A 27,345-nucleotide genomic window follows, 5' to 3' on the forward strand; every position below is an offset into this window, starting at 1 on the left:
ATGATTCTACTTATTTTGAAATTAGTCAGTGTGCCTCTTCTCTGGTTATGATGTTGGCTATATTATAATTGTGATTAAAAAAAAGAAATGGACATTTCTGTGCTTCAGAAAGGAGACATCTCCATCTGACAGCATTATATGGAGATTTATATATACTTAAATAAAAAAAAGGACAAATAATTAAATTTCTCTATTGCATATTGCCATTGCAGTAGCTACAACTACTGCAATGGCAGATATGGGAGAAAACTATGATTTTTGCAGTAATATTTGGAGAGACACATTTCTTATATGAACATGTTATATTTCTATCATTTCAATTTCAGTCACCTTATTTCAACATAAAAATATATTACAAGTAGTATATTTTCAAAGTGTATTCACAAGTAGGGCCATCATAAAGCAGTGAAAAGGCACACATCTTCATGGCACCCAAGGCTTTATGGGGGCCAGGTATCATATCTTTACATGGGGCTCAGAATTCCTGCCAACAACCCTGTTTAATCATATCCATTAAATACTTTTCTTTTTGAACTACAAAACATTGATCTTGATTCAGGTTGCATAACGTTTTGAATTGTGTTGCTCCTCTGCTTGTTCTGTGACCAGAGATGAGTTACATTATGATTATACACATATTGTCTTATATCTAACATATTTTCTCCACAATCAGTGGTCAAACTAAATATGTATGAAATATGAAATATGTGAAAGTCCTTAATTTGACAAAATATAGATGCTTTCTGTTAACTGTGGGTATAAGTGAAAGGGTGTCCATTATTTATATTCATTATTATGCATTATCAGTCAGAATTTCACCTTCATTGTACAATATTTAGGTCATCACAGGAGAACATTAGAAAATGTAACGAGACAAAATAACCATAAGGCCATTATAGTTGTGCTGTTATATGAGCAGAACAAAGTCAGTCCTTCCATTCAAAGTCATGATGTAGGTCTGTGTTGTCATTTCAACAACTAATGCAACCGTGGACACCTTTTACAGACCACAAATCCATTGACAACACAAGCTTTGCTGTTGCACAATATCAGCCCTTGTGAAATCTCACAAATCTGAGTAGTGAGCTCTTATGTGCTAGGATTCTGTCTCTGTGCCAATACCTCTTTAACTTGATGAATGCGTGAAATTGCATTTATAGATTTGTGCTTTTACATTGAATCAGTGCCATTTTGGTCATGTTCATGTTAAAGATAAAACACTTTAGTCAAGTTGTGAAAAAAGGGCTATTTTCCACACTGGCACCTTCTCCTCTGACATAGCTTTCAGAAACTGAAAAAGTGGATGCTGTGGTTAAGTCACATGCTCTCTTCTGTCTGGAAGATTTGAAGTAAATCTGTGGTCTATGCTTACCTGTGTGATGTAGGAAGACGTTGCACAAAGCCAGTCAGCTTCAAGATGAAGTATAATGCTTAGTTTATACTCAGCCGTACGAGCGGCACCTCCGACAAAGTATAAATCAGGCTTAAAGAGATAGCTCACCCCCAGAATGACTTTTTTTCTATCGATTAGTCACCCCATGGAAACTTGAATTCATGGATATTTTTTTGATTTTGTCGCATCCCTAAACCAATAATTTGATGACCGGCAGCGGTTTCGGTAGGAGACACAAAGAGTCTCCTTTGTGTCCTACCGGAAACGCTGCCTACCGGTCCGCTGGTCATCAAATTATTGGCTTAGGAATGCGACAAAAACAAAAATATCCATGAATTCAAGTCTCCACGGGGTGACTAATCTATAGGAAAGTGATTTTTGGGGTGATCTATCCCTTTAAGGCAGACTGACTTTTGTGTTAACGCGTGATGTGCACCACTGATCTAGTCAACCACTGTACTACTCTCAGGTTTGTCTTCATGATTTATTAATATTTGCTGTATACATAGCATTAGAAATCAGCTAATGACACAATGAATCTTTGGTTTCATGAATATATTTATTATCATTTACATAATTTTGGCAATCAAAAGTGTGCTTCTTCAGAAAAGCAGATAAATATATTGTGATGAAACATCCATATATATATATATATATAAAAACATTGTACCAGTGAATTTAACATAATTTACCCAAAATGAAAAATATAAATTACATGTGTTTCAGTAAAATCAGGAAAACTTTAGACTTTGAACTGCATTATGTTGTGGTACAGCTGTTAATGGTATACTTTTTATTTGACTCACATTTTCTATCTATCCTTTGTTGAGCCAACTTAATGTTGTTTTAGCTATATTAGTCACCTTGTTATGGCAGTCATGTTGTAGTCTAGTAGGTATAGTATAAAGTGTGAGATTAGCATACAGGTGAAGAAAATCGAATGTGTCTGAGGTGTTTAAAAGTAAGGCTTAAGTGAGCACATTGCTCCTACCGTGGCTGTACTAAGACCAGTTGGGAGGACATGGGACGTACTCTTAATGGAAGAGATTCTGGAGCCCAATTCTAAATCTACACATACCGTACAGTACACAGTTAAATTATCACTGTTTCTGCTGTGCAGCTCTTAAAAAAGGTCTGAACAGACACTAATAAAAAGCAAAACGGAAAACAAAATTAAACATCTGTCAACCTTCAAGAGGGATTTCAGTGAATCTTGCCCCTTCAGACTTTTTACAAAAGCCTTTGAATTCGGAGGACTTATTTGAAGTTGGGCACTGAATAATTTTGGCAGGACTAGGAACTTTTAGCTCAGCTTTTGCCCTCAGGCTCATCGGGGTCATCTGGTAAGGCACCTACAGCTTGACTCCTCCAGGACCGGTCCGTTCCTCTCCTGAGGCTCTCCTGTTGCTGCTGCTCTGTGTACTGGCTCAGTAGGGCTCCTACCTGCTCCTGGTCCGTAAATGGACCGTGAGGGAAAGTGTCCCGTAGCCATGCTCTGTACTGAGGACAAGAACATAACGCACAAATCCAACTCATTAGCTTTTATAAATGTTTGATTCTGGTATTTTGAGCTTTTGTATACCTCTCTTTTTAGAAACAAAACAAGACAGTGTTGCCATAGGATACTTATAACATTTTATGCATCCCAAAACTATTGCGAAAAAAACCTAGAGTATATGTGACCCCCACAGCAAACACTGGGTCATCGTGCACACGCTCTCTTTACACAAGACCGAAAAAATAAGTTTAACACAGATTTAAACTTGTTTATCATTCACCTAAAAGTTAGAGCTGAAGTCGGTGTGTAAATATGAAAAGAATGCATAAATACTAAGTCAGGTTTAGTCCTCCCTCCACTGTTGTTTAAATCACATGGGACACATGTTAAGTCTGTTTTTCATACTCGTTCAATTACTATTTCAAGATTGATCCTGTGCTTCATCTGTCATTTTAAGTCCAAAGACAAATACATTAACCACAAGTTAAAATGAGCTTGCTAGTTTTAAAACAAGAGGAGCACGTTTCTTCTTCAGGTCAGTGAAAAAAGATCTAGGAAGTGAGATGTTATGCAACACAGCAGAAAACAATGCAGATATTTCTCAACTATTACGATTTAGATTAGAGTTTCTTGTCCCAGAGGGATGTTTGTTATCACAGCCTGTTCAACAAACAAACACATAAGGAACAGTAGCATGCAACACAACATAGTAGACAAAACATAGAATCTCCAAAATAATTCCTAACCCACATCTGCAAGGCAGTTTATTTAATGCTGCTATGGCCGAGTGGACAAAACATTTCCAGATCTCAAAGTTCTATATCTCTGTCCAGATGGCATTATTGTGAAGTGTCGGGTTATCAGTATCATTGGCTATTGTGAGTGCTAGGCAGGTGATGGCTTTGTCCATGTCTGAGAGTTTGGGTGTAGGGCTAATAGTTTTGTTAGTTTGTTTTTTGAGATTTTTTAAAGGCATGGGGAACTGGATGGGTTGAATTACGGTATGCTATTTTGTAGAACTGCGTATATATGCTATTCTGAAGCCAACTGTATGCAAATCATGAAGTGATGTGTGCCTGCTTGCAGCAAGTCTCTGTTTACATCAGTAGTTTTCAAACTTTCCTTTCAAGGACCCCTAGTTTGATACATTAGGGACACCCATTTGATATGATTTGTATCAATATGGGATGCGTAAGGGTCCATTTGGTTCTTAACTATCAATCATTTAGCTGGGTGAGGAACCCCTGAAACCCTCTCAAGGACCCCTGGGGATCCCCTGACCCCACTTTTGAGAAACGCTGGTTTACATTATGTTACAAGGCTGCTAACTAAAGTTTGAGGAAACGGTTTCTGTCCACCACAGCTTGCACGCTCGGAAGGTGCGCTTGTCGACGCACAAGGCCATCAGCTGCTCGGTGTGGGCACTCAAGTGCGTCATCTAAAATGATAGGTAAAATGATAGGTAAAATGGGGCACGGTGACGCAGTCTGTAGCGCTGTTGCCTCACAGCTAGAAGGTCCTGGGTTCGATTTCCGCAGGGGACGCTGTGGGCGCTGGTGGCGTGTTCTCTCCTCCGCGTCATCAGTGCCCATACCCTAGGTGGGGTTGGCGAAAGGGCCTACTCTGTGTGGAGTTTGCATGTTCTCCCCGTGTCCCCTAGGGTAGTGGTTCTCAAACTTTTTCATGTCAAGGACCCCCATTTCAAAAGATATGCCAGGGACCCCCATAAGAGAAGATTTTTTTACAGCTCTAGCAGTGATTCTCAACCATTATAATTTCAAGGACCCCCAGTTTGACACGCATTAGGCTATGGACCCCCATTTAATGGCATGTATGTCTCTGGGACCCCAATTCATATTGTAAAATCAATGTTAATTTAACTCTGAGAGTGTACAAATGGAACCAAATGGACCCGTTGGTTCCATTTGTACACTCTCAGAGTTACAGACCCATAAGGGTCCATTTGGTTCCTATCCATCATTTAGCTGGGGACCCCCTGGAACCCCCTCAAGTACCCCTGGGGGTCCCGGACCCCACTTTGAAAACCAATGCCCTAGGGTAGGTATCCTCACAAAAACATGCAGTAATCCTGATCACAACACTGCCTCCCCCTGGCCAGCCGGGGCGCCTGATGGAGGGGAAGGGAACTGGTTGGAATAACGTGTTCCTTCCACGCGCTACGTCCTACCGGGGAAACTCTCCCCTGTCAGGTGATAAGAAGGTCAGTTGTCTCTCATGCATTGAAGGAGGCATGAGCTCGGCCCTGGCCTCCCTAGGTTGGCAGAGGGAGTGTAGTGCCCAGGATTACATAGACAATTGGCACTGGGTGTAAAAAATGGGGTTACAAAATTGTGGGATATTTTTTTTATTTTTTTTAAGTTTATATAAATGTTTCAGGAAAAAAAAGTTTCAGAATGATGAAGGAACATGATAGAATTATTGGGGATGTAAACTAAAACTTAAAAGAATTCCGTCAAACCACAGCTTACATGTGTTGTGAAGTATTATGTTAATATCTTTTTAATATTAAATATAGATGCAGGTGGAATACATCCTAATATTAAAAGGTGCTGTAAGGGATATTGTCTAAACAAAAAGTATTTTGTTAAAAGGTTAAAAGGACTATATTCTGAAAATAATGATCACTCGAGTCTTTGTTCAGTAACTGGGGTCTCCCCATCTCTCCACCACTTTAGTAAACAGAAAATACATTTTGAGGTGGGATGGCAATTTCATGGAGAGAATCCATTTATCAGCTTCAATGTTATAGTGTTCCAGTTCCAATGCTGTCTGAGTTTCTTTTTGTGGCTGAGCTTTAAAAAGGTTTAAGCTCCCCTAGTGCCTCTTAGGCCAGTTGCCAGAGATGGGGGCAGTGAGACGATTTCCTAGGAACATCCCACACATCCTCCATTCTGAAGAAATTCGTGCTTGCACCACAATAGGAGATGGAGGAATTTCCCCTCCCCTGCCTTATTTAAGGGAATCTGTAAGTATTTTGGTGACGCGATAGCTGGGTGGTTAGGGTGCATACCACATGGGCTCTAATGCCTGACAGTGAGTCCTGCCTTGTTTTCAGGTTGGACTGCCAATTTTATCCAATCAGGAGAGAGACTAACTCATACAAGATACAGCATAAACAAGTGAAATTGAAAGTGATGAATACAAAATAAAAAAGAGCAGACAAAATTGGAACTGGAACACTGTAAAATTTAAGCTGATAAATGATCTTTGTGGGGTTCGTTCTCCTCATTCTATTTTATGTTTACTAAAAAGAGCTAGAGAGAGGGCAACGCCTGTTCCTGAACAAACACTGTATATCAGTGATTACTATGAGAATATGGAGCTATTTAACAAAACAAAATCACTAACACTCCCTTTAAGCACACTAACACTCACTCCTGTGTCACTCCCTTTAAGCACACTAACACTCAAGTCAATAACTATTTCAGCTGACATTCAAAGTGGGTTTGTATAGTATCATGTTCTTTAGGATCTGTCCTTGAGGGGTTCATATGACTATTATGTCATATAATAACTGTGTATCTTTAGCCTCAGCTTCGGGGGGTTTGTGAGCTCAGTGTCAAATATGTGTCATGCCTGCACAGATTTGTTCTGGAGCATCACGGGAGCAATGCCACACTGCAAAAATACAATGAGAGCACCGAAGTCTGACGTAATTTACACATCCTACCTGGTTCGCGGTTTTCCACCCCCGTTCTGAATTCCCATAGATGTCTTTAATATCGCGTCAAATAAGAACTGTGTTCCAAAAATAAACAAATTACCCCGACGGTTTGACTCTTATGGATATGAAGCATCAACTGACGGTGAGAAAACGATAATGTTACTTCCGCCGAATTAGTTAAATTTTCGCCAGAAACGGACTGTATCAAATATAAGTTACTGACTATCATAAACGATACATAACCTCCTCCCTGACAATATCGCCGAGACAGTTTGTTTATTTTTGGACCACAATTCTTATATGAGACGATTCTAAGATGACCCAATGTTATTCTCCATAGAGAAATTACTTTACGAACCAGGGGATGAACGAGTGACGTCAGGACTTCTGTACAAAAACAAAAGCATTTATTGCAATAAATGCTTTTGTTTTTGTCCTGACTGAACTGAGCCAGTAAAGCTTTTTCATTTTGAGCCACAGGGAGTAGTACTTAATTGAAGTTATCAGGAAATAAAACCACTAATAACTTTTTGCAATACTTTTTTATTTCAAAAATAGGATGAAGTGAAAGTGGCCCTTAGAGTAATGATGAATCATTATGCAAGCAACCTAAATAAACTGAACTAGATCTATTTGTCAAAATACTTCCAAAACGTAAATGAAGTCCACAATCATAACACCAGAGGCAGCTCCACTGATCATGTTCAACCCAGATTTGGCGCAAACAAGGGAATGAACTCTTTCTCATGCTATTCAACAAAAATGTGGAATGCCCTACCCAAAGGAGTAAAGGAGTGTAAAACCCTACTCACTTTCAAAACTGCCCTAAATAATCACCTTAAGGAGGCTGCAATTCCAAATTGGCCCCTGTCAAAGTCTTAACCTACCCCCCCCCCTCCTCCTAAAACTGTCTATTGTACTTATTTCTTGTTTTTCATACCAGTAACCTGTAGGCTGATTGTATGAAGTTCTGCATAGTAGTGTATATTTGTATGTCTTCTTAAATGTCATCATGATTTGAGTGCACAGGGATCTCATTTTAAATAAGCCAAGTGCTTTTATGAGTGATCCAGTTGTACTTTTACCATGTCTTTCTAAATAAAGTATTCAATCAATCAATGGATCAAAAAAATAAAGGAGTCAATGGCATCAGAGGAAAATAATATTGGGGTCAATAGCATTAATTCATAATAATTGAATGTGCATCTACATTAATAACAATGTTTATGATAAGTTTTATGGGTATTAATGGGTATTTTATGGGTATTAATTAATTAACAAAGCAGTTGCAGCTTTGTAACATGGCTGCTGGACTTAGCACCAAAAAATACATCAAATAATAAATAACAATAAATTAACCCTTTAACCAACCAGTTACGCCTACTCTGTGTGGAGTTTGCATGTTCTCCCCGTGTCTCCTAGGGTAGTTAATACCCTCACAAAAACATGTAGTAATCCTGGTCGCTATACCGCCTCCCCCATGACAGCCGGGGCGCCTGATGGAGGGGAAGGGAACTGGTTGGAATAACGTGTTCCTTCCACGCGCTACGTCCAACCAGGGAAACTCCCCCCTGTCAGGTGACAAGAAGGTCAGTTGGCTCTCATGCACTGAAGGAAGCATGAGCTCGGCCCTGGCCTCCCTAGCTGTGGGGGACTGGTGTAGCGCTGGTGTAGGGCTGGTGTAGCGCCCAGGATCACTTAGGAAATTGGCACCGGGTGAAAAAAATGGGTTACAAAAATCGCGGGATAAAAATTAAAAAAAAAAAAAAAACCAACCAGTTACAAATTTCTTAACGGTTTCCGGTTAAATGGTTAACTTTGCTATTTTCTTCAAGTAATTTTACAACTGTGGCCCCCTGCCTAACCTAGTTACTCCAGATGTGCTACAATGACAAGCAGCACAGCAGATCTACAGAAGTAGATTAGGAAATACATACCGCCCAGAGTGGTATGGTCTCCATACTTTCTTTACTCACCAAAGATTACATTTACCCACATTTTGGTTCTTGTAGCAGTGTCTTTGACTGCAAATACTGGTGGGTGTTAATTTGGGACCCTGAGTGAGTCACAAACATTCCTTCTTTCTAAATAGTAGCCTCATGTTTATTCTTATTGGTTAATGGCTGATTAACCATTAACGAGCTTCGGTTACATTCAAAATGGTCATCCAGTAGAACCAACCATCCAAAACATTTTTACATTTATTTTTTACATTGGAATTCAAATGTGTTCCAGGGGCCACAAGAAGGCTCCGCTGGGGCCGGATTTGGCCTGCGGGCCACCAGTTGAATATCACTAATAATCTAGCAGCTAGACAATTAGTTGGTAGACAGTAACTACTTATTCTAACACTCAAAATCATTTAATAAGAACAACAAATACTTTACTAAATGTGTATTATCTACAAGACTGAAAAGTTACAAAGCACAACAAATAAAGCCAGACCTTGAATAACCCACACTTTCAGACTAGGGCAGGCATGGGAAAAGCATAACTAAAAGAAACCCCATTTCCGCTTAACACATTGACTGCCTAGATCGAGTTAACTCGATATTAGGAATCCAGCGCTTGACTGCCTAGATCGAGTTAACTCGATATTAGGTCTTTTCATTGGTTTCATCTGTGATCGCGCGGGTCTGTTTACTTTTAATCATCACTTTCGTTTTCCATCTACGTCACACTCACCCGAAGCCGGATGTAAAAAAAAAAAATCGTTTCCGGGTCACATTGTTTTTCTCCGGTCATTTTCGTCCAGAATAGAGAAAAACACTTTTTTTCACACGCTATAAAATACAAAGGGAGAGCTCCCCTTTTATTTTCTTTGGTCCGAGTGACGATCAGGCATCGTCGTCGTGTATCACATCGTATCACAAGCCGATCAGAGATTGTCGAAGACAATCACTTCCGGTTCATGTTGTTTCACTGTTTGAGCCTGGAGGGAGGGGGGGGGCGAGTCAGCGAGTCATCGAGGGTGTCATTTTGCTGCGCTCTGCTGGTCGATCGTCGTATGTGTTCAAAATCATGGGAAAAAGAAACTTAAATGCATTTAAATGAGAAAACAGAGAAAACAAAAAAACACGCAAATCGCTGGCAGTCAAGGGGGTAAATTTGGAATAAACTCTGGCAGTCAATGTGTTAAATCCTCGAAATTAGCACCAGAACGCCAAAACAATGAAAGCTTTTTTTTATTTTCAGTAGTTATGTTGCAAGGTGCTGACAGTAAAGTTAAGCACGTGATGACCAGTACCAGGCTAATGCAATCCCAGCAAAACCCTACAGTTCCCCTTCTCCGCTCAAACACTGCACCGGTGTCATCATTATACAGGAGACTGCCCTACAGGTCCTCCTGCCCAAACAACTACACTGTTTTACCCCATTAAGAAGCCCTGAAGCCCATTCTGCCTTCTAAATCAGTAGTTCTCACATTTTTTCATAATTCAAAATTATTCAACGATCCTTTTTCAAACACTTTCAAACACTTTCAAGATTTTTCAAAAATAGCAGGTGTACAAGCTTGCTTGTATATCTGCTATTTTTGAATAGCCAACGCAAAAATCTAAAATGACACAGATACTTTTCCGGTTTTAATGGGTTAAAAAAAAAAAAAAATACATAAATTAAAATATACATACATTTAGAGTAGCCAGTTACTTTTACACCTTTTACACTTTTTTTCTTCACAATTTAATCGTTATGGATTGAAGTTTAAGAGAGCTGTTAGTTTAGAATTTATGAAAACTGTTAATATGTGAGTGCAACACTTCTGATAAGAATAGACCTTCATTCTCCTGAACTACTTGAACTCATGTATTTGTAAAACGAGGTAGATAATTTCGAAGAGGCACATTTCATGGTTTGGTATGCTTAGTGGTTTCCCAAGTGAAATCTGGGCAACCCCTGTGGTCTTGCGGGGGTTCCACAATCAAATGAGCAGCATATAGTATAATTCAGTTTACATAATTACAGCATAATAATATATGAGTGACTATTCAACCTATATATTTTAAATTTGCCTCTATCAATCTATTGCTCAAATACAATTATATGACATTTAGAAATGTTTACATAAACTAAAACATCTTTCTATACCTAGGAGGACAGAATAATTTGAAATAGGTGTCCATGACTTCATAAAAATCCATTTGGGTTTTGTGGCATTAAAGAGTTGAAAACGCCTGTCCTAACATACACTTGCTGTGTTTACAGACATACTGTAGATATACTGTATCAAGGTTTGTGTCTGAAAAAATAATGCCTGAGCAAAAACCTGTTCTGACATGGTACCATTCCACATGCCATTACTATCATTGACAATAAATGCATGCTCTACAAAAACTGAAAATGAAAGTAGACAAAGCAAAAGTAATTGAGTATGCCAGGAAACAGATTTGTCTCCATATCAACGAACAAACAAACATCTGCCTGGAATATTAACTCACAATGATGAGGAAGAGAGCTGTCTGACTCACAATGATCTTATGTTTAAGAATGTCTGATTAAAAAAACAAACAGCAATATCACAAGGAGAAATAAAGTCTGCACACTGGTAATTCTGCCAAAGCTCCGCTGTATTTTTATTGCTGACAGCAATTTTTAAAAAAAACTGTGCAGACTTTAATTCTTCTTATGTTTGAGCATATCAACCACAAAAAAGAATATTCGAAGAAAGCGTTTTGTTGAACATAATCGCTTACTTATCATGAAATTACTCTACACAGCAAAATCCTTATTCCTGAGAAATGTATACTCTGTTAACGCATCTGTGCCGGGAAAGCATCTGTGCCATTTTCAATTTTTGCGTTGGCTGTTCAAAAATAGCTGATAATTATACAACGCGACGCGCAGCTTGTACATCTGCTGTTTTTGAACAATTTATGAAAAATCTTGAAAGTGTGAGAACTACTGATTTAGAAGGCATTTGTAGAATCGTGCCTCAGGTCTTAATGGGTTAACATCTAATTAACATTCATTCTAGGGATTGGATCAGACTAATTGGTCATTAACTACCTAGCCAGGTGTATGTGTGTTTACATGTGTATTTCACGTGCATGCATGCTGAGTGTTACCTCTGAGACTTGTGTCGTCTGGTACTCCTGCAGCTGCTGCTGGAAGCCGTAGTTTGGGCCGACGAATGAGCGGACAGCCTTTACGGCAGACAGACACTCCTCCCAGCCGTAGTGGGTGACGGTCATGAGGTAGGCCACCACCATGGTGGTGCTGCGGGACACGCCTGCAAGACTAACAACAACGTTGTTGCTTGTGTTGGTTAAAAGTAGCAAATGTTCCTTCATGTAGCATTTAGAGATGTACTGATAAAAACAAAATCAGTCCTGATACCAATTCCGATACCAATAACTTGCGTATTGGTCGATACCGAGTACTGATCCGATACCAGTGTCTAATTTAAAAAGAATCTAGGACGGTGGCTCTCAAAGTGGGGTCCAGGGACTCTGGGTTCCTTGAGGGGGTTCCAAATGGACCCTTACAGGGTCTGTAACTCTGTTATGGGGGTCCTTGAAATTAAAAGGTTTGAGAACCACTGATCTAAGACTAAATCAAAATTCCATTAATAACTGTTAAGTTAGTAAAATAATAATGTAAATAGTGCAGTAAGAGTATAAAACAGTCGTGCAACATCAACTGGAGCAAACATATGACTGTAAATGAAACATCATCATGTGATGACTGATGAATGACGTGGTATCGTATCGGCATAGACTGGCATACTCACCCATACCAGCATTTTAGGCAGAATCGGAAGCTTTTCCAATACTGGTATCGGTATCGTAACAACTCTCGTAGCATTGGCAGAGCAACTGCACAGTAATATCCTCAGTGTTAAACACTATATACTTTGTTGATCAGAGTACCTCAGGGCTCTGTACTTGGTCCACTCGCTACTTTCCCACTAGACCAAATCTCTTTGCAGAACATAGTCGATGTACAAGTTTGCAGGTTGGTGTTTTTTTGCAGAATGTTTGCCTATTATGATATGCCTAGAAGGGATGCTAGGGTTCATGTCGATAAATAACTGACCCAGATGTTCAGAATAATGTTAACACTTACCAGTGCACGAGACACGATCCACCATTGAGACGACATTCATGGATGAATTTGATGCACTCTTTAAAATGTTGTGACCTTTGAAAAATAACAGCACAAATACAAACTGATTAATATGATGATGATAACAAAGATTAATTGTTAAAACTACAGTATATAGCAGTGCACTTTTATTATTTTCAATTGCTGTATTGACACTAAACACAAATGCAATTGTGAAGTAAGGCATGGGAAGTGAAGTATACTGTATTTGTAAAGAAATTGTTGACAAGTTGGCCACTACTGGCTTAAATCAAGAAACTAACTTTCTTGTCAGGCGCTAAGGTATGAGGCTATGAATAGATTTCAGGTTACACATTATGGGATATGAGAAAGGACAACATGAACTGAAACCTCCTGTTTAAAGCCCTCAATGAACATCACCCTTCTCACAACACACAGTACTTCAGCCATACTGTCAGTGTTAGAAGTCAAATCTTCAAGTAGATTCAGTGGGAAGTCTCAGTTGAGAAGGGGCTAACTATGTTTGAGAATGAGATTCTAATGTATTCTGAGTGCCAGACTAATGTTTGTTCCCTCAAACTGTTCCACATCAGTGAGACGCAGACAGGTCAGTTCTAATGAAACAGACACTGACAGACCAGAGCACAGTCCATAGAGACAGACACATGGGGTCAGAACAGACACATGCCTCTCTGTAGGGTGGAAAAAAGGTGCATGTGCATCTTCAGTTCTTTTTGACCTCATAACAGATATTTAGTGCTGTGCTAGTGCTGTGCTAGTGTATGTGCTTTGTTCATGGACCTTTTCATGTGTATATGTCCGATACTCCACACCACTAAGAGTCAGTGCAGGACAGGTACAGTGTAATGGAAGAGGGGACAGCAGCTGACTGCCACAAGTCACATGTACAACCAGTCACGATCTGCTAACGTTTAGTCAACAAAAGCAACAGTTAGTTGTCTTATTGTTCCAGTGCCCAGCGTAGACGTGTGTGTTTTTAATATGTGTCGAGGGAGGAAACCCGCTCTGGCGCTGCCTTTCCATAACTGTTTAGTTACTGGGCTGGCTAATGTCATCTGCTGCAGCTGACTGTCTGATATCGAGTGCTGTAGGTTTTTGGCAGACAGTCTCCCAAGTAAAATGTCATGCTGTATTCCAACTACTCACACCGCAGGTCAAACAAGCTATACCACTTCCATGCGTTGTTCTGTAACTCTGGTATAACAACAGACTGCGTGTGGGAGCATGCATCTTCACTTCCTAAACATTACAGAGGTGTCATTTCATAAAAACCTGGGGGTGGCAAAAAAGGTAACCACATAAGCGTGATTGCAAGAACGCATGCGTGGTGAGCTTGTAGATCAGCTATTTTTGAAAAAAGAAATCGCCAATAGTGACATGCCCAAAATAGGGAGCCCAGTTTTAAAGTGATTAATTAATGTATGGTTGCAGAAAGAAAACAAGTGTCTATAAGTGTTGATCTAAAATCAGATTAATTTTGAAAGCTAGGAGGTGGCCATCCCCTGTAATCCCAAATGACGCCCCTGCGAAACACACCGTGCTTGGAACGGTGCATTTGATTTATAGCTCTTGTATTTTCAATTGTTATCATGTCCAAACCACACACTTTATTGATGTCATATGCACTGGGCAAGAACGAATGACATAACACCAAAAGTGTGTGACACCTCACCAGCATATCTGTGATTGATTTTCATACCTCATTTGAGAACAAAGAAAGAAAAAAAGAAACATCTGCTACGTTGATGTCAAATATTTGACAAATTTCAATACCATACAGGTGTTAAAAGATGTGTTTTCAGGGATGCATGAAGGTGGGCACAATATGAAGCAATGAAGGTTGGGGTAGTACCGAAGTACTTCAGTAGCTTCTCTCCAATTTCACAATACTTTGCTACTCCACATCCAGAGTTATTGAAATCTATTTAGCTGCTCATCGAAACATTCTGCAAAATAAAGAGATCACTGAAATAAACTGACTGAAGTCAATTCCATAGTAGTTATTCTAGGCTTTTGCTCAAACCAATGCCAGTGGATGTCAAAATCCTATTCAACCACCTGAACCCTAGCCTCCCTATACTGGGTATGTCATAATAATAGGCAAACAATTGGTGAAAATAGCCGATCTACTATGGCCGATCTACAGGCTTGCATTGTGAGCTTGTAAATCTGCATTGTTTTTGTAGAGGGAGGATAGACCCCTATGGGACCCCGGTCAACAAAGTATACATGGTTTAAGTGGTTAAATACTGCCAGGAAACACTGGTGGTGCATTGCACAATAAAGAAGCATATGGTTGATAACATTGTCTCTTGAGGAGCAGAGGATGGTTACTCAATAGCCTCAACAGACTGTGGCTAAAATAGACGGACTGACACTTTTTGTCTTCCCTTCTTCCTGTGATCCAAGCTCGTCTTTAAAAGATGTCCCCTCAGCACTTCATTCTGTCTCTTCTAGCCCAGAGGTTTCCGGCTAACTTGTTCAATGTGCAGAAATTCATCTTGCGGTGATAAACTGGGAGTTTAACCAGCGGAACATAGATAACGGGATGCTGGATGGAGTTTGTTCACAAAGACACACTGTGGTATGACGATGATAAATACATGACTCAAGTTGTATTATTCACACATTCTGTAAACATTCTCCCAAATAGTTACCCCTAAATTGACAAGATACAGTATATACAGGGTTCCCACGGTCATGAAATTCCTGGAAATATTTTGAAATTAGAAAAGGCCTGGAAAAGGTTTGGAATTAATCAAATGTTTTGGAAAATGTTTGGATATACAAGTACATTGTTTTTGTTAATAAAAACCATGTCCCAAAACATGTCTAACATCTAACACGTGAAATATGTAACATGGTAAAATGTAGTGCTGCGCTGCATGAGTTGCGTGAGGGCGGCCTAATATATACAGGACGTCACGTGACAAAAATAATAGATCTACATGCAACAACATCCTTGATACGTTGTTAGCTTGTAGATCTGTTATTTTTGTCACGTGACTCCTTCGCTCGAGTCTGTCTTGGGGCATTCATAGCCACATTATTGCACCCTATGATTGCTATTGGCCTTGAAATGGGGTAAAATATTTTGGAAAAGTTATGGAAACGTTTTGAAAATTCATTGGTGAAAATGTGTGGGAACCCTGTATATAGTTGCATGTATGTATACAGGTGGTCATTACTCAAACATCTATAAGGCCGAGGAGGGTTACCACCAACTTCAGTGCAACTGCACACTACAAACTCATTATCACAGACGCATCAGAATCCCCACAAAGTTATCGACAATGCAAGTCAATAAGACTCTTTCCAAAATGCTCCAAAGAGCCAGAGCAGCCATACTATACACTGTTGAGTCCCAGGAAGATGGAGGTCCCTAACCAGCAGGCTTAACATTGGGGGGAGGCATTACTCTTGGCCCCATGGGCCCCTAACTGCTGGTGGAGGCGACAGTTGGCCCGTCTGTTCCAGCCAGTCAGACCAGGGATTGTGACAGAGGAGGGCTTATAAAAGCTCTGGGTGGTCGAGACTAACAGCCGGATGTCACAGTACGGTTTCCTTCCTTTGCTGCCTGAGGGAAGGACGCTTGATTGCGACAGGAGAGGTCAGGCACCCCCCCTCAAACCCAATCAGCAACGTCCAACAAAATACCAAACTTCAATCCTCATTAACTCCAATTTGACCCCATTCCGTTCTCTTCTCTACAGACTGCAGAAGCCCTGTAGCCTCGACACCTTGACACATCTTCTGGAAGTAGAGAGCTCAAATCCAAGACTTAAATCTTTAGGGAGCCAATTAAATACAGAACCTTCATCCTTCACTTTCCTCTCACTAAACTTAAACACAAGTTTTCTTAGCGCCAGTATTAACCAGCCTATCGGGCCATTCACACAGGACGTGGACAGGTGGCAAACTTGCTGTGCTGCAAAATCATAAATATTGGTAGCCAATGCCAGCCATCTTTCTTTATATAGTGTTGAACTATTGAAGAACACTTTTTCACGGACTGTGACAACAGTGCACATCATCCCACACAAATCAACTACTATATCATTGGAAAAAGGGAGAGGAGTGTTGAGAACAGACGGACATCACAGTCATGGTGTTGCAACTATATCAACATGAATCACCAAATGAACACCATGACACAACACTAACAAATCTTTCCGCTAACGAAAGATGGTGGATATTTAGGAAGATCCGCCATCCCAATCTTAGCCACTAGAGGCGAAATGGTACACAAATTGCACCGTCAGACATCAGATCTCGCTAACTTCCTATGTTTACTGTCGCTAGATCTCGCGAGAGTGTGCTGCTGGGACAGAAAAGGGTTGGTACAAAGTACATTTTCACCTGATTTGTCTATGATTTTATTTGGGTATAAGTAATAATTGTTTAGAAGCTGTGTTCATGTTCACTCTCCCATTAGAATTAACAGACTCCAACCTTATTCAGGTCTCCTAAATAGGCGGCCACCTACGTCACGCAGATACAGGAAGTAAACCGGAGATGCAGATCTTTCTTTTTTTTAAATCTTGGTTCTAACCAGCCACCCGGGGAGCTACATCCTGGCTAAGTAGCAAAATAGCACTGCCTGGTAAGGTAGATATAGGCTTGGCTTTGTTGAGCATCTATACGAACACAATTGGCCCATGTTCGGGGGAAGGAAGCCTGGCGGGGAGGGTGATATCACTGCAGGTATTCCTATGGGCTGGTGGCGGCACCTGTCAGCGGGGAGTGAACTTGGACAGGAAGAGTAGGACGAAGGCTCTACACCCACCCGGTGGAGACTCCTCACTGGCAGGTGAGTCAGTAGGATACAACAGCAGTGACAACACACAAATATGTGTGTGCACTGGGGAGGAATCAATTGGCATAACGACTAAATTGGGGACAAAAAGGGGTAAAACTAAAAAAAAGAAAAAGTAAGGTAGATATCAATGTAGTACTGATTATTTGTTACAAACCCTGTAGCCCCAATTCAAATCTGATGTTTCGCCTAGAAAAACGTTATCTAGTATCATGGTAGTCCCGACTGGTATAAACTCTGTGGTCACACACATTTTATTCTGTGTGACAGATGTATGTGTGTTCACCGTTCAGTCCTGTCGAGACTCTCTCGCTATTGGCTATGCGTTGAAAGGACATCAGCTGGAGGGGTCAAAGTTCAATTTGGTTGAACTTTGAGCGGAGTGGCGGACAGTGAAAACGTGGCAGAAAGCCACTGCATTCACCGCCACCCCAGAGCGAAAGTCTAACAAGCTTTTCAATGAAGTCAAGGCACTTGCCGCCTGTCCGCATCCTGAATGTCAGCCAATAACCAACAAGACCTAATTGGGATGAGATTTAAATAATCTAGATAGATACACCCCATAGTTGCTGCCACTGATCTGATGTAGCCTAACTTGTGTGTTCAGTGTACACAACTCCATGAGTGTAGAAATTGACCCGTAAGGGTATAAGATATAATTTGGATGAGGTCAAAATCTATACAGGAACCTGCCGTAGCTGCTGCCACTGATCTGATGGCTAATTTGATTGCTGCGTTAGGTTTGTAGTACCCTACTAAGCAAGTTAGTAGAGGCTGTCACTGAACTGTACTGCATCTTATGTCGTGAGAATAGGGGTGGGACGATATATGCGATATATTGCGATATCACGATATTCGTTATATATTGCAAGAAATTTCACCAACGATATATCACGATAGTCCTTGTATTCAATTCATAAACACATAAAATAGCACCAAACAGTTAAAAATCATCATTACACAAATACAGAGTTGGAAAAACAACGTATCACAAACTAAAAAATGTTTTGTTTTTTATTTTTTTATTTTTTTATCAATTTTTTAAAAATGAATATTGATTATTTATCGCGGGAGAAAGTACCGCGATATATCGATATATCGTCCCACCCCTACGTGAGAACCCATTGACCACAGAATGAAACGTATGCAATAGCTCTTAAAAAACTGTCACAAAAGCTGTGAGTAACGCCAAACGTTAGACTATTTCAAGGGTTGAGTGACAGCTCATGGATCTTTCAACAGTGTGTCTGACTACAAATTCACATGACACATTGTGCAGTCACACGCAACCCCCTCCCTGTTGCACTACTACGATGGCACTGTAGTACAAATAATATACAACTGTTTCTTTTTGTTACTATCATGGTGTATTTCACCCAAACACACACACACACACACACACACACACACACACACACACACACACACACACACACACACACACGCTCAAATCCTCTATTATTTCTGCAAAGAATCTGCAGGAACAGTGCAATATTAGCACAATACAGAGTGGTTTTCTTTTCTTTTAGTCAACATACTGTAACTGCAAGCACAACACAGTCTCAACTAATAGTTTGTTTACTGGGTGCACGGCTCAGAAGAGTTCATAAAAACAAAAGGCACGGGCAGCACACGGATGTGTTTCGGCAAAGCCTTCCAGCATGGGGTAGGGTTAGGTACCTGACGCTGAGGAAGGCTCTTCTGAAATTCGCCCGTACGCAGCCTGTGTATTAAAAATATAATTAAGGTAAAGTACCTTAAAGACATCTCTGAGTGCTAGCATTATTTTATTTTTCTTTGAGTCAGCCTGCTAGCTAATTAATGGATCATCAGACCTGAACTCAACGTTCATAAAAACTACCTGACCTTCATTTCTCTTGTTCATGGCAATGAGATACAAAACAAACAAGCGGATCAATGGTCCATCGTTGATGTCTACTGACTTGGCCCATTTAATACTTTTTTTTATCCAAGCAAAAATCGAAATCTTTCTCAACTGTCCTAATGTGACTAACATAACTGTATCTGCTTTGTCACATCCTAGCGCCACAATCTGGAGGTTAAAGACCTGGACACGTGTTGCACTGTTGTTGAAACCACACTGCGTGACTCATGATGGCTTCACAGTATGTTCAGATTGACAATGAGTAAAAGGCAAAGGCACTCTATAATGGCTATTGAGTCTCTGTGTGTCTCCATGTGTAAAACTCACAGGTTCTGGCTGGAAGCATCAGCTGCATGGATACATAGGTAGGTCATGTCCTGTAACAGATAAATACATTAACAATATATTTAACCCATTAAGACTGGGAACGCATCTGTGTAACCACTTAAACCATTATTTTATTTGAATGGCTATTAAAAAATAGCAGATATACAAGCTCAAAGTGTGGCACCGAGTGCCCCGCTATGAGCTTGTAGATCTGCTATTTTTTAGTATTTGTGAATATTTGTGCAAATCTTTGAATATATATATATATACATATATATATATATATATATATATATATATATATATATATATATATATATATATATATATTCTTAAAGTGAACATTTGTAACTCAAATATTTGCTTCTGGGGGTCCCTGGAACAAAATATTTTTAGATGGGGGGGGGGTGGTCCTTGACATACAAATGTTTGAAAAGGGGGCCTTCCGGCTCCTAGACGCCCACTCTACCTCCAGAGCCACTGCGATAATGCAGTGGTTCTCAAATAGCAGATCTTCAAGCTCACAACACCTCGCAACGCGAGGCATTGTGAGCTTGTAGATCGGCTATTTTCACAATATTTATCTGTGGAACCGAGGCAAACAACAATGTAATGCCTCAACTCCTACAATTCAAGTTCTTGTCAGGGTGGGGGGTCCCCAGTTCAAAAATGATTATTTTTGGGGGTCGTGGCCTGAAAAGGTTGAGAACCACTGCCAATACATGTACTGTATGTGCCTCATGTGTGACATATTGTAAAATAGCAAGTGATGTTTCGGGCAACACAGGCTCTTCCGGTGCACTAAAACCATGTGAGGGAGCCCTGTAGGTTGAATACTGTTCAAGGAACTAATCATTCCTTTTGGATTTCTTAGCTTCTGTTCCACACCTGGCAAGATGTATTTCTGAAGATACACTCATAGCCCATTTATAGTATGTGACATAAGATGCTCTGGCACTTATGTCACCAATGTTCAAAATTATTCCAGAGGCCTTGCAATTCATGAACGTAACATAATTTGAGAGACATTTATTTTCTTTCCTTTGAGCCACTGCTTTTGTAAGCAAAACATACATGTATGTCATCGTGAGTTCCTAAAAGTACTGATCCTCCTGTTGCCTAATTTCAGCTTATTTATACCTAAAACACAAGTTCTTACTGGATTTATCATAAGCTTTTGGAATGTCACAGACAAATAAGTCCAGTGACTGAACTCTTCCTACAGTCACAAAGTACAGTTCTATACAAGGTTTGCTAAAAGGATTAAACCCAAGAAAGCACTATGGCTTGTTTCCATTGGGGATGTGTATTCAATTTATCGAAATATTTGATGACAGACAAATATACAATACTATGCAAAATCATATTAACGAGTAATCAAAAAGAGAAATATGTACAATAGACAGTTGGGGGGGGGGGGGGGTTCTCATGATAGGCTTGGACTTTTTGCAGGGGCCAGTTCCGAATTGCAGCCACCTGTTAGGGTTAGCGGTTTTGAAGGAGAGTAAGGATTCACACTTTTTTATGACTTTTGGTAGGGCATTCCACATTTTGGTGGCATAGCAGTAGAACTAATTTAACCCCTTGTTTAAGCCAAATCTGGGTTGAATGTGATTTGTGGAGCTCTCTCTGGTGTTGTGTTAGTGGACGTTTTTTACGTTTTTTAAGTAGTTTGACAGGTACATGGGTGTCTTTTGGTCTAGTGTACAGTATCTTGTAGACCAGGCCCATTGCAAGTTGCTGTACTCTGTCAAGTAGTAGTAGACATAGAAATGTGCAATAATAATGTCAATCATGAATTAATTCATACATTATTTTGTCCATTTTAATTGATATTGTTACCAAGACACAGTTGTCCCAAATGTAATTGTTATATAGTTAGGATGACTACAAAAACTGAACGGTACAGTACAACATGTCTATTGGACCACTGTCATGAACTGGTGGTAGGTTTGTTGAATAAATTATGGTTGAATATTTGCCAACTGAAGGGCTGCTCTTCTCCATTACATAAAGAATCTAACAAACATTCTTTTATACAAAAGATATATCTAAATCAAGTAATTATGAGTATTTTACAGCCTAAAAATATCTCAACCTCGATGTCACCTCGAGGTTGAGTTGATAAATAACATATGTCAGTAACAGCAACTCACACTGCCTTTAAAGCCGCCCATCCCTGTCCTAAATTTATAATAACTAGACCATACCCGGTGAAGGGCGCAGGCGAAAGTAGTTGCAAAGTTGGGGTTAATGCACGTCCTGTCGCGCGGTTTCTCCCCCGCGCGCGCCCCGTCGTGGCGCCCCCCTATTTTTAAGTATTTTTACTGTTTTTCTCAACTTTTAGGTATTTTTAGTGTTTTTAATCAGTCTTTAAGTATTTGTACTCTTTTCTTCAACTTTGAAGTATTTTTTACTCATTTTCAGTACTTTTAAGTATTTGTACTCATTTTGAGTACTGTGAAGTGTTTTTACTCAAGGTATTTGAGTATTCTCTCCGTCCCCCTCTCTCTCTCTCTCTCTCTCTCCATCTCCCTATTTTCACAACGCATCGCGAGGCGTTGTGAGCTTGTAGATCAGCTATTTTCACAACGCATGTGCAGTTTGGCGTGTGCGCCGAGAACAGACAGTTTATCAGGGATCGAAAGTGAGTGTGTACTGTGTAGTGCAGTGGTTCTCAAACGTTTTTATGTCAAGGACCCCCAAATTGACACTTGTTAGCCCGCGGACCCCCATTTGATAGATATGCCAGGGACCCCCCCCCCATTTGATAGATATCAACTTATTTATGCAGGCTATGTAGTCAGCCTGTGGCCATGTTTCCCATTCAACCCGAAAAAAAACCCTACGTCCGCTGCCAGTACTGCTCCCGGTTTGGCTCCAATGGGAAACATGGCCACAGGCTGACTAAATAAGCGATTTAAACGGGTAGTTTCGCTGGCGACCTAAAATATTATGCAGCCGACCAAACCTTAAACATCCGTGCGGTTTAGAATCTACCATTAGTTTTGGGATACGATGTATACAAAAGGGTAAACAGCGGAGCCTTGGCGGACGTTCGCCCGATCCTGGAAGAGAACGACATAGAACCGTTCTTTATGGAGCTAATGTGCATCGTGTGTGGGGGAAAAAATCTGGAGTGTTTACTGTCCACAGTAGAGAGTGGGCGGGGTCTATGGTGTAGCGTCGGCGTCGCTGTTGCCATGACCGCCGATTGTAAGCGCTTTAGGGCCAATGTTGGTGTTATAGGGTTCGTTTGGTTTGGCCTCGTTTTCATAGACCTTGCTGCTTGTTTCTCTCGCGAAACCTGGCAACGACGCATGCGCAGTTTGATCAAGAGTCCCCCCAACCAAGTACCAACGAAGACTCCGCCGTGAGGTTACTAGAATTATAGTAGGATACCTGAAATGTATATAGCGCTTTTCTAAGTACTCAAAGTCTCTTTACATATGTGTGAGGGGCCAGGGGGAGGGGGGAGAAAAAAATGAGCTTTATTAGGAAAAAATATAAAACTCAGACAAGCAAATAAGATTAGTATTAAAAGCAGTAAAACGGTAAAAACAAGAGTTGAGATCAATCTCAACTCGGAATAGCAATTCCAAACAGGTGGGTTTTCAGGGCGGCTCTATCTTTTAATAACAGTTCCAACAATGAGTCATGACTGCCTCTATGTGGCCACAGAGACACATTACACATGAATGATCTGCTGGGGTGGTACTGTGCTACTGTACACTGCTGTGAGCATTGTGCATTACTAAAGGATGGATACACAATCTTGTGCTTCTAATAACAAATAGTTTGACATATGGCGTTCTGGCAGAAGGAAATTAAGCAATGCCAGCTGACCTTACTTTACCACTTACCTCAATTACAGGCTTTGCATTGTTATACACAGATAGGATGTGGGTGATGCCATTCTTAGACAGACTTTCTCTGTTCTCTGCATCTGGAAAAAAGAGAGGGACGGATCACACTAGATTCTTGTCACTGAATTTCAATCCCCCCACCTTATCTTGTTCCACCCACCTACAGTCATTCAGTTTTAATGTTCACATTTCCATTGATAGGTCATTATCTATCTGTACTTCAACTTGTTTTTTGGTGCAAAAAGGCCCTTGGTCATGTCACTTGAGTTATTTCAAGTTATGCAGTAAAGTCCATGGTGTTCATTTGTAATTCTGAGAGTTAAATTAACACTGAGGATTTTACTGTGTATTCTACTTTGGCCATCTTGCGAGGCCGTCATCAGAGTTTCTAAAATTAGATAGGCCACATTATGTTGGAGTAGTGCCATAATGAAGAGTGACACACTAACCATGGGGTGATATCTTGTAAGTAAAAGTAAGCAGCCAAAATAGATCCTTAATTACCCCTCTTTTGCTCTAGTCAATTAAACTTTTCCATTCTCAGGCTCTGGCCTATCAAATGCCTGATTGGTAGAACTTGCATGCAACTTGCACAGTCATCAGTGACGACAGCACCAACAGCCAATTTTAATAGTGGAAATCACCAACATGCTTGATTTTATGTACTGAAACTCTGCAATTAATATGATAAGACTGCATTCATTGATTTTTTATGCTGTGACTAAGTACTGGCATATGATACACTCATATATTTCAACTTATAATATAATTTGACAGCAGGTTAGGGTGATAATGTTAAAATTTACAATTTTATATAATTACTACAAGGTCCAATCCAAAGCCTTTCAGACTACAGTACGTATATAATCCAATTGTGTCTTATTTTAAACAACAAATGATTTAAATGTGGCCTTTGGCTTATTAATTTAAAATGCAAATGCTAATTACATATTTGGCTTAAACATATTGATACAATATAATAGCTATTGCTATTCCACAACTAGGATTGGTTTCCGATAGCATTCTTCTGCCTCTCAGGCCGGGCTGTAAGTATTAAAGCTTAAATAACATATTGTCTGTTTCTCACCGCTTATATTCCCAAGGTAGAGCCCATCAACAACCTGTGAAGCAGCAGTCACAGACATGTTGAATTCAGTTAAAAATCCATTACAGTACAAACGCTAAATAACTACTGTGAAAAGCATTGCCGGGTGGAGTCAGAACAGATTTAAAGCTCAAGTGATGAGCTTTATCACTTGAGCTTTAAATCTGTTCTGACTTGACCCAGCACTCTATAACGTTCATGTCCTCCCACGGGAATTGAACCCAGGTCTCATGCGCAAGTGCTGATTTTTTTTTTTACCACTGAGCCAATAGAGGACACCTGAGAGTGTGCAAATGAAACCGGTGACCATTTGGTTACATTTGTACACTCCGAGTTAAAGATTTTACAGATCAAGAAAGAAGTCATCCCAACACCAATACACGACCAAAATAAATCACACATGGCGATCAGGACAAGTTGATGAGATGGAGAGACCAGCCACAGCTCTCGATCTTTTGTGAAAATGCTAAAAACATACACCAAATAAAAGAACATTTCAGAAAATCCAGACAGCCACTACCACTACTACGACTACTACTAAAGTGGGATCTGGGATACTTTGAAAAAGTAGTTGGACGATGAAATGACAGTTTGGACAGTCTATGACCCAAAAGTAATCGTAATGCATGACATGATTCACTGGCATCATAACATGAAAAGATTCATCAGTGTCTTTATGTCCAAATTGCAGATCCTTAAACTCCCCAAAGTTGGTGTGTCCTAAATGAGTGTTGCGTGGGGCCTTAGGCCACAGTACTGACGTCATGCATGAGTGACGTCAAACACTGCCCTCCAAGGACTCTAATAACGAGCTAATACTGCACTAAATACTCTGACAACTGCACTAGTACCTCTAGTGAATAAATACATATAGTGTACCGCTGAAAAGTATACATACTTATAGTTAGTATATTTATTCATTAGAAGAAAACTTCTGTAGGCAGAAACTTCCTGTGGTGTTCTTGCATAAATGTAATGCTTCTTTTTTTAACTTCACATAAAGCATCAATGACCACTTATAGTGACTTATAATCACAGTATAATGCATTAAAACAGTGATTATAATGCATTATATAATTATTATAATGTATTACAACTATTATTGAGAATTATAATAAGGCTCTGATCCTGGCCAAAATAAAAGGCCTGTGAGTGATCAGTAATTATGAAGTATTATGATACTTGACCCTAAGTCATTATAAAAGCCTGTGTAATATGTTATGATTGCATTATGAGTGCTTATAAAGTAATAGTCTTATAAGCCAATTACATTGCTTTTATACTTGACCTTATGAGTCCTAAAATGCTTTAAAATGTGTTATAATGATTGTTATAATCAGTATTTATGAGTTTTTTGTTATAACTATAATTATACGGTGTTATAAGCAGATTATAATGCATTATAACTATGTTTATATGCATGGGATGCATAGCATGTGTTACCAGACAAACTTTTTCTCCCAATTGCCCCAAGTCATTAAGTCCATTTTCATGGAACTTAGAAATATGGTTGCTTAAATAAATAAATGCTGTGCTGCCCTTGGCGACTGAATTTCCCTTGAGGGATCAAATGTCTCTCTTATCTTATATCTGAGTACTTCTTCCACCTGTGTATATATAAGGTAGAGACTTGTACATTAGGCTGGGCCTAAAATATCATAGCTCACCTATGTAGACACAGGGGGAAATAAATAAATAAAACACTTCCCGGAAGCCCCAACCTGTCGGACAGGGACTGACACTCACACCGTAAATATGTAATGTACAGTATAGTATTTAAATGTAACTTGATCATTTACAAAACCCGTTGCATCAATGCAGGAAAATCGATGCACATTAATCAGCCATGTTACAAGTACAACCCCTAGAAGACAGCAGCATGCATGCCTGATGTACACAGTGGTGGAAAAAATACTCACATTTTTTTACTCAAGTAAAAGTATCAATACTGCAATGTACCGCTAGGTCCGCTACGCATTGTGAGCTTGTAGATCGGCTATTTTCAAATGGCCGAAATGTATAGGGCTGAAGTGGTTAATATATGTTTTTAATAACAATCAAAATCTACAAAGTAACTAGTAACTAAAGTTTACAAATAATCGGAGTGGAGTAAAAAGTATAATATTTGCCTCTGAGATGTAGTGGAGTACAAGTAAAAGTACTGGAAATTGGAAACAGTTTAAGTACAGTCCTTGAGTAAATGTACTTAGTTACTTTCCACCTCTGCCTGGCTGTACATTACCTTGTTCATTCCGTTCCCCATGATGATCAGAGCTGCTTGTGTGTCAGTAGGTTGTCAATCAATCACCGGATCTTCCTCACCACGGCTTCTCAGTCTAACATACAGTATGGCGCAGCGCCACAGCTCATTGGCTGCTATTTGAATAGAATCATGATGTCTGCGAACAGATCGAATACAAATGAATACAATAAGTGGAGTTTGATCACTGATTCCTGATAGTAATAGCAACAGTGAGTCAATCACGTGCGACAAGCAGTGTTGCCAGATTCTGCGAGAAATAAGCAACCAGATCTATGAAAACGAGCCCAAAAGAAGCTTCTAGGCAACGGCTATTTGAAAATAGCAGATCTACAAGCTAATGTTAATCTTGGAATATTTTTTGAAACATTTTAACAACACAAAACGACCCCTGCACAAAATATTTTCAGACGGGGCTCCGTG

General features: G+C 39.9%; 1 protein-coding gene across 2 annotated transcripts; it reads right to left on the reverse strand.

The window, feature by feature from the left end:
• Positions 1–1,947: 1,947 nt before the first annotated feature.
• Positions 1,948–27,145, reverse strand: dusp22a (dual specificity phosphatase 22a; the record flags this gene model as incomplete). 2 transcript variants are annotated; one of them, XM_084056791.1, is made up of 7 exons in its annotated part: positions 1,948–2,893; positions 11,643–11,814; positions 12,643–12,717; positions 19,692–19,741; positions 23,555–23,637; positions 24,645–24,678; positions 26,905–27,145. In XM_084056791.1, the coding sequence occupies 7 exons, from the start codon at positions 26,923–26,925 to the stop codon at positions 2,702–2,704; spliced, it is 627 nt and encodes a 208-aa protein (XP_083912917.1). In that variant the 3' UTR covers positions 1,948–2,701. The 2 variants fall into 2 exon arrangements, with proteins under 2 accessions (XP_083912917.1, XP_083912916.1); XM_084056790.1 differs by lacking the exon at positions 26,905–27,145 and having other exon boundaries at positions 24,645–24,702.
• Between the last annotated feature and the right edge of the window lie 200 nt (positions 27,146–27,345).

This window comes from Gymnoscopelus microlampas (assembly GCF_963454915.1).
Source record: "Gymnoscopelus microlampas genome assembly, chromosome: 1".
NCBI classification, from domain to species: domain Eukaryota; kingdom Metazoa; phylum Chordata; class Actinopteri; order Myctophiformes; family Myctophidae; genus Gymnoscopelus; species Gymnoscopelus microlampas.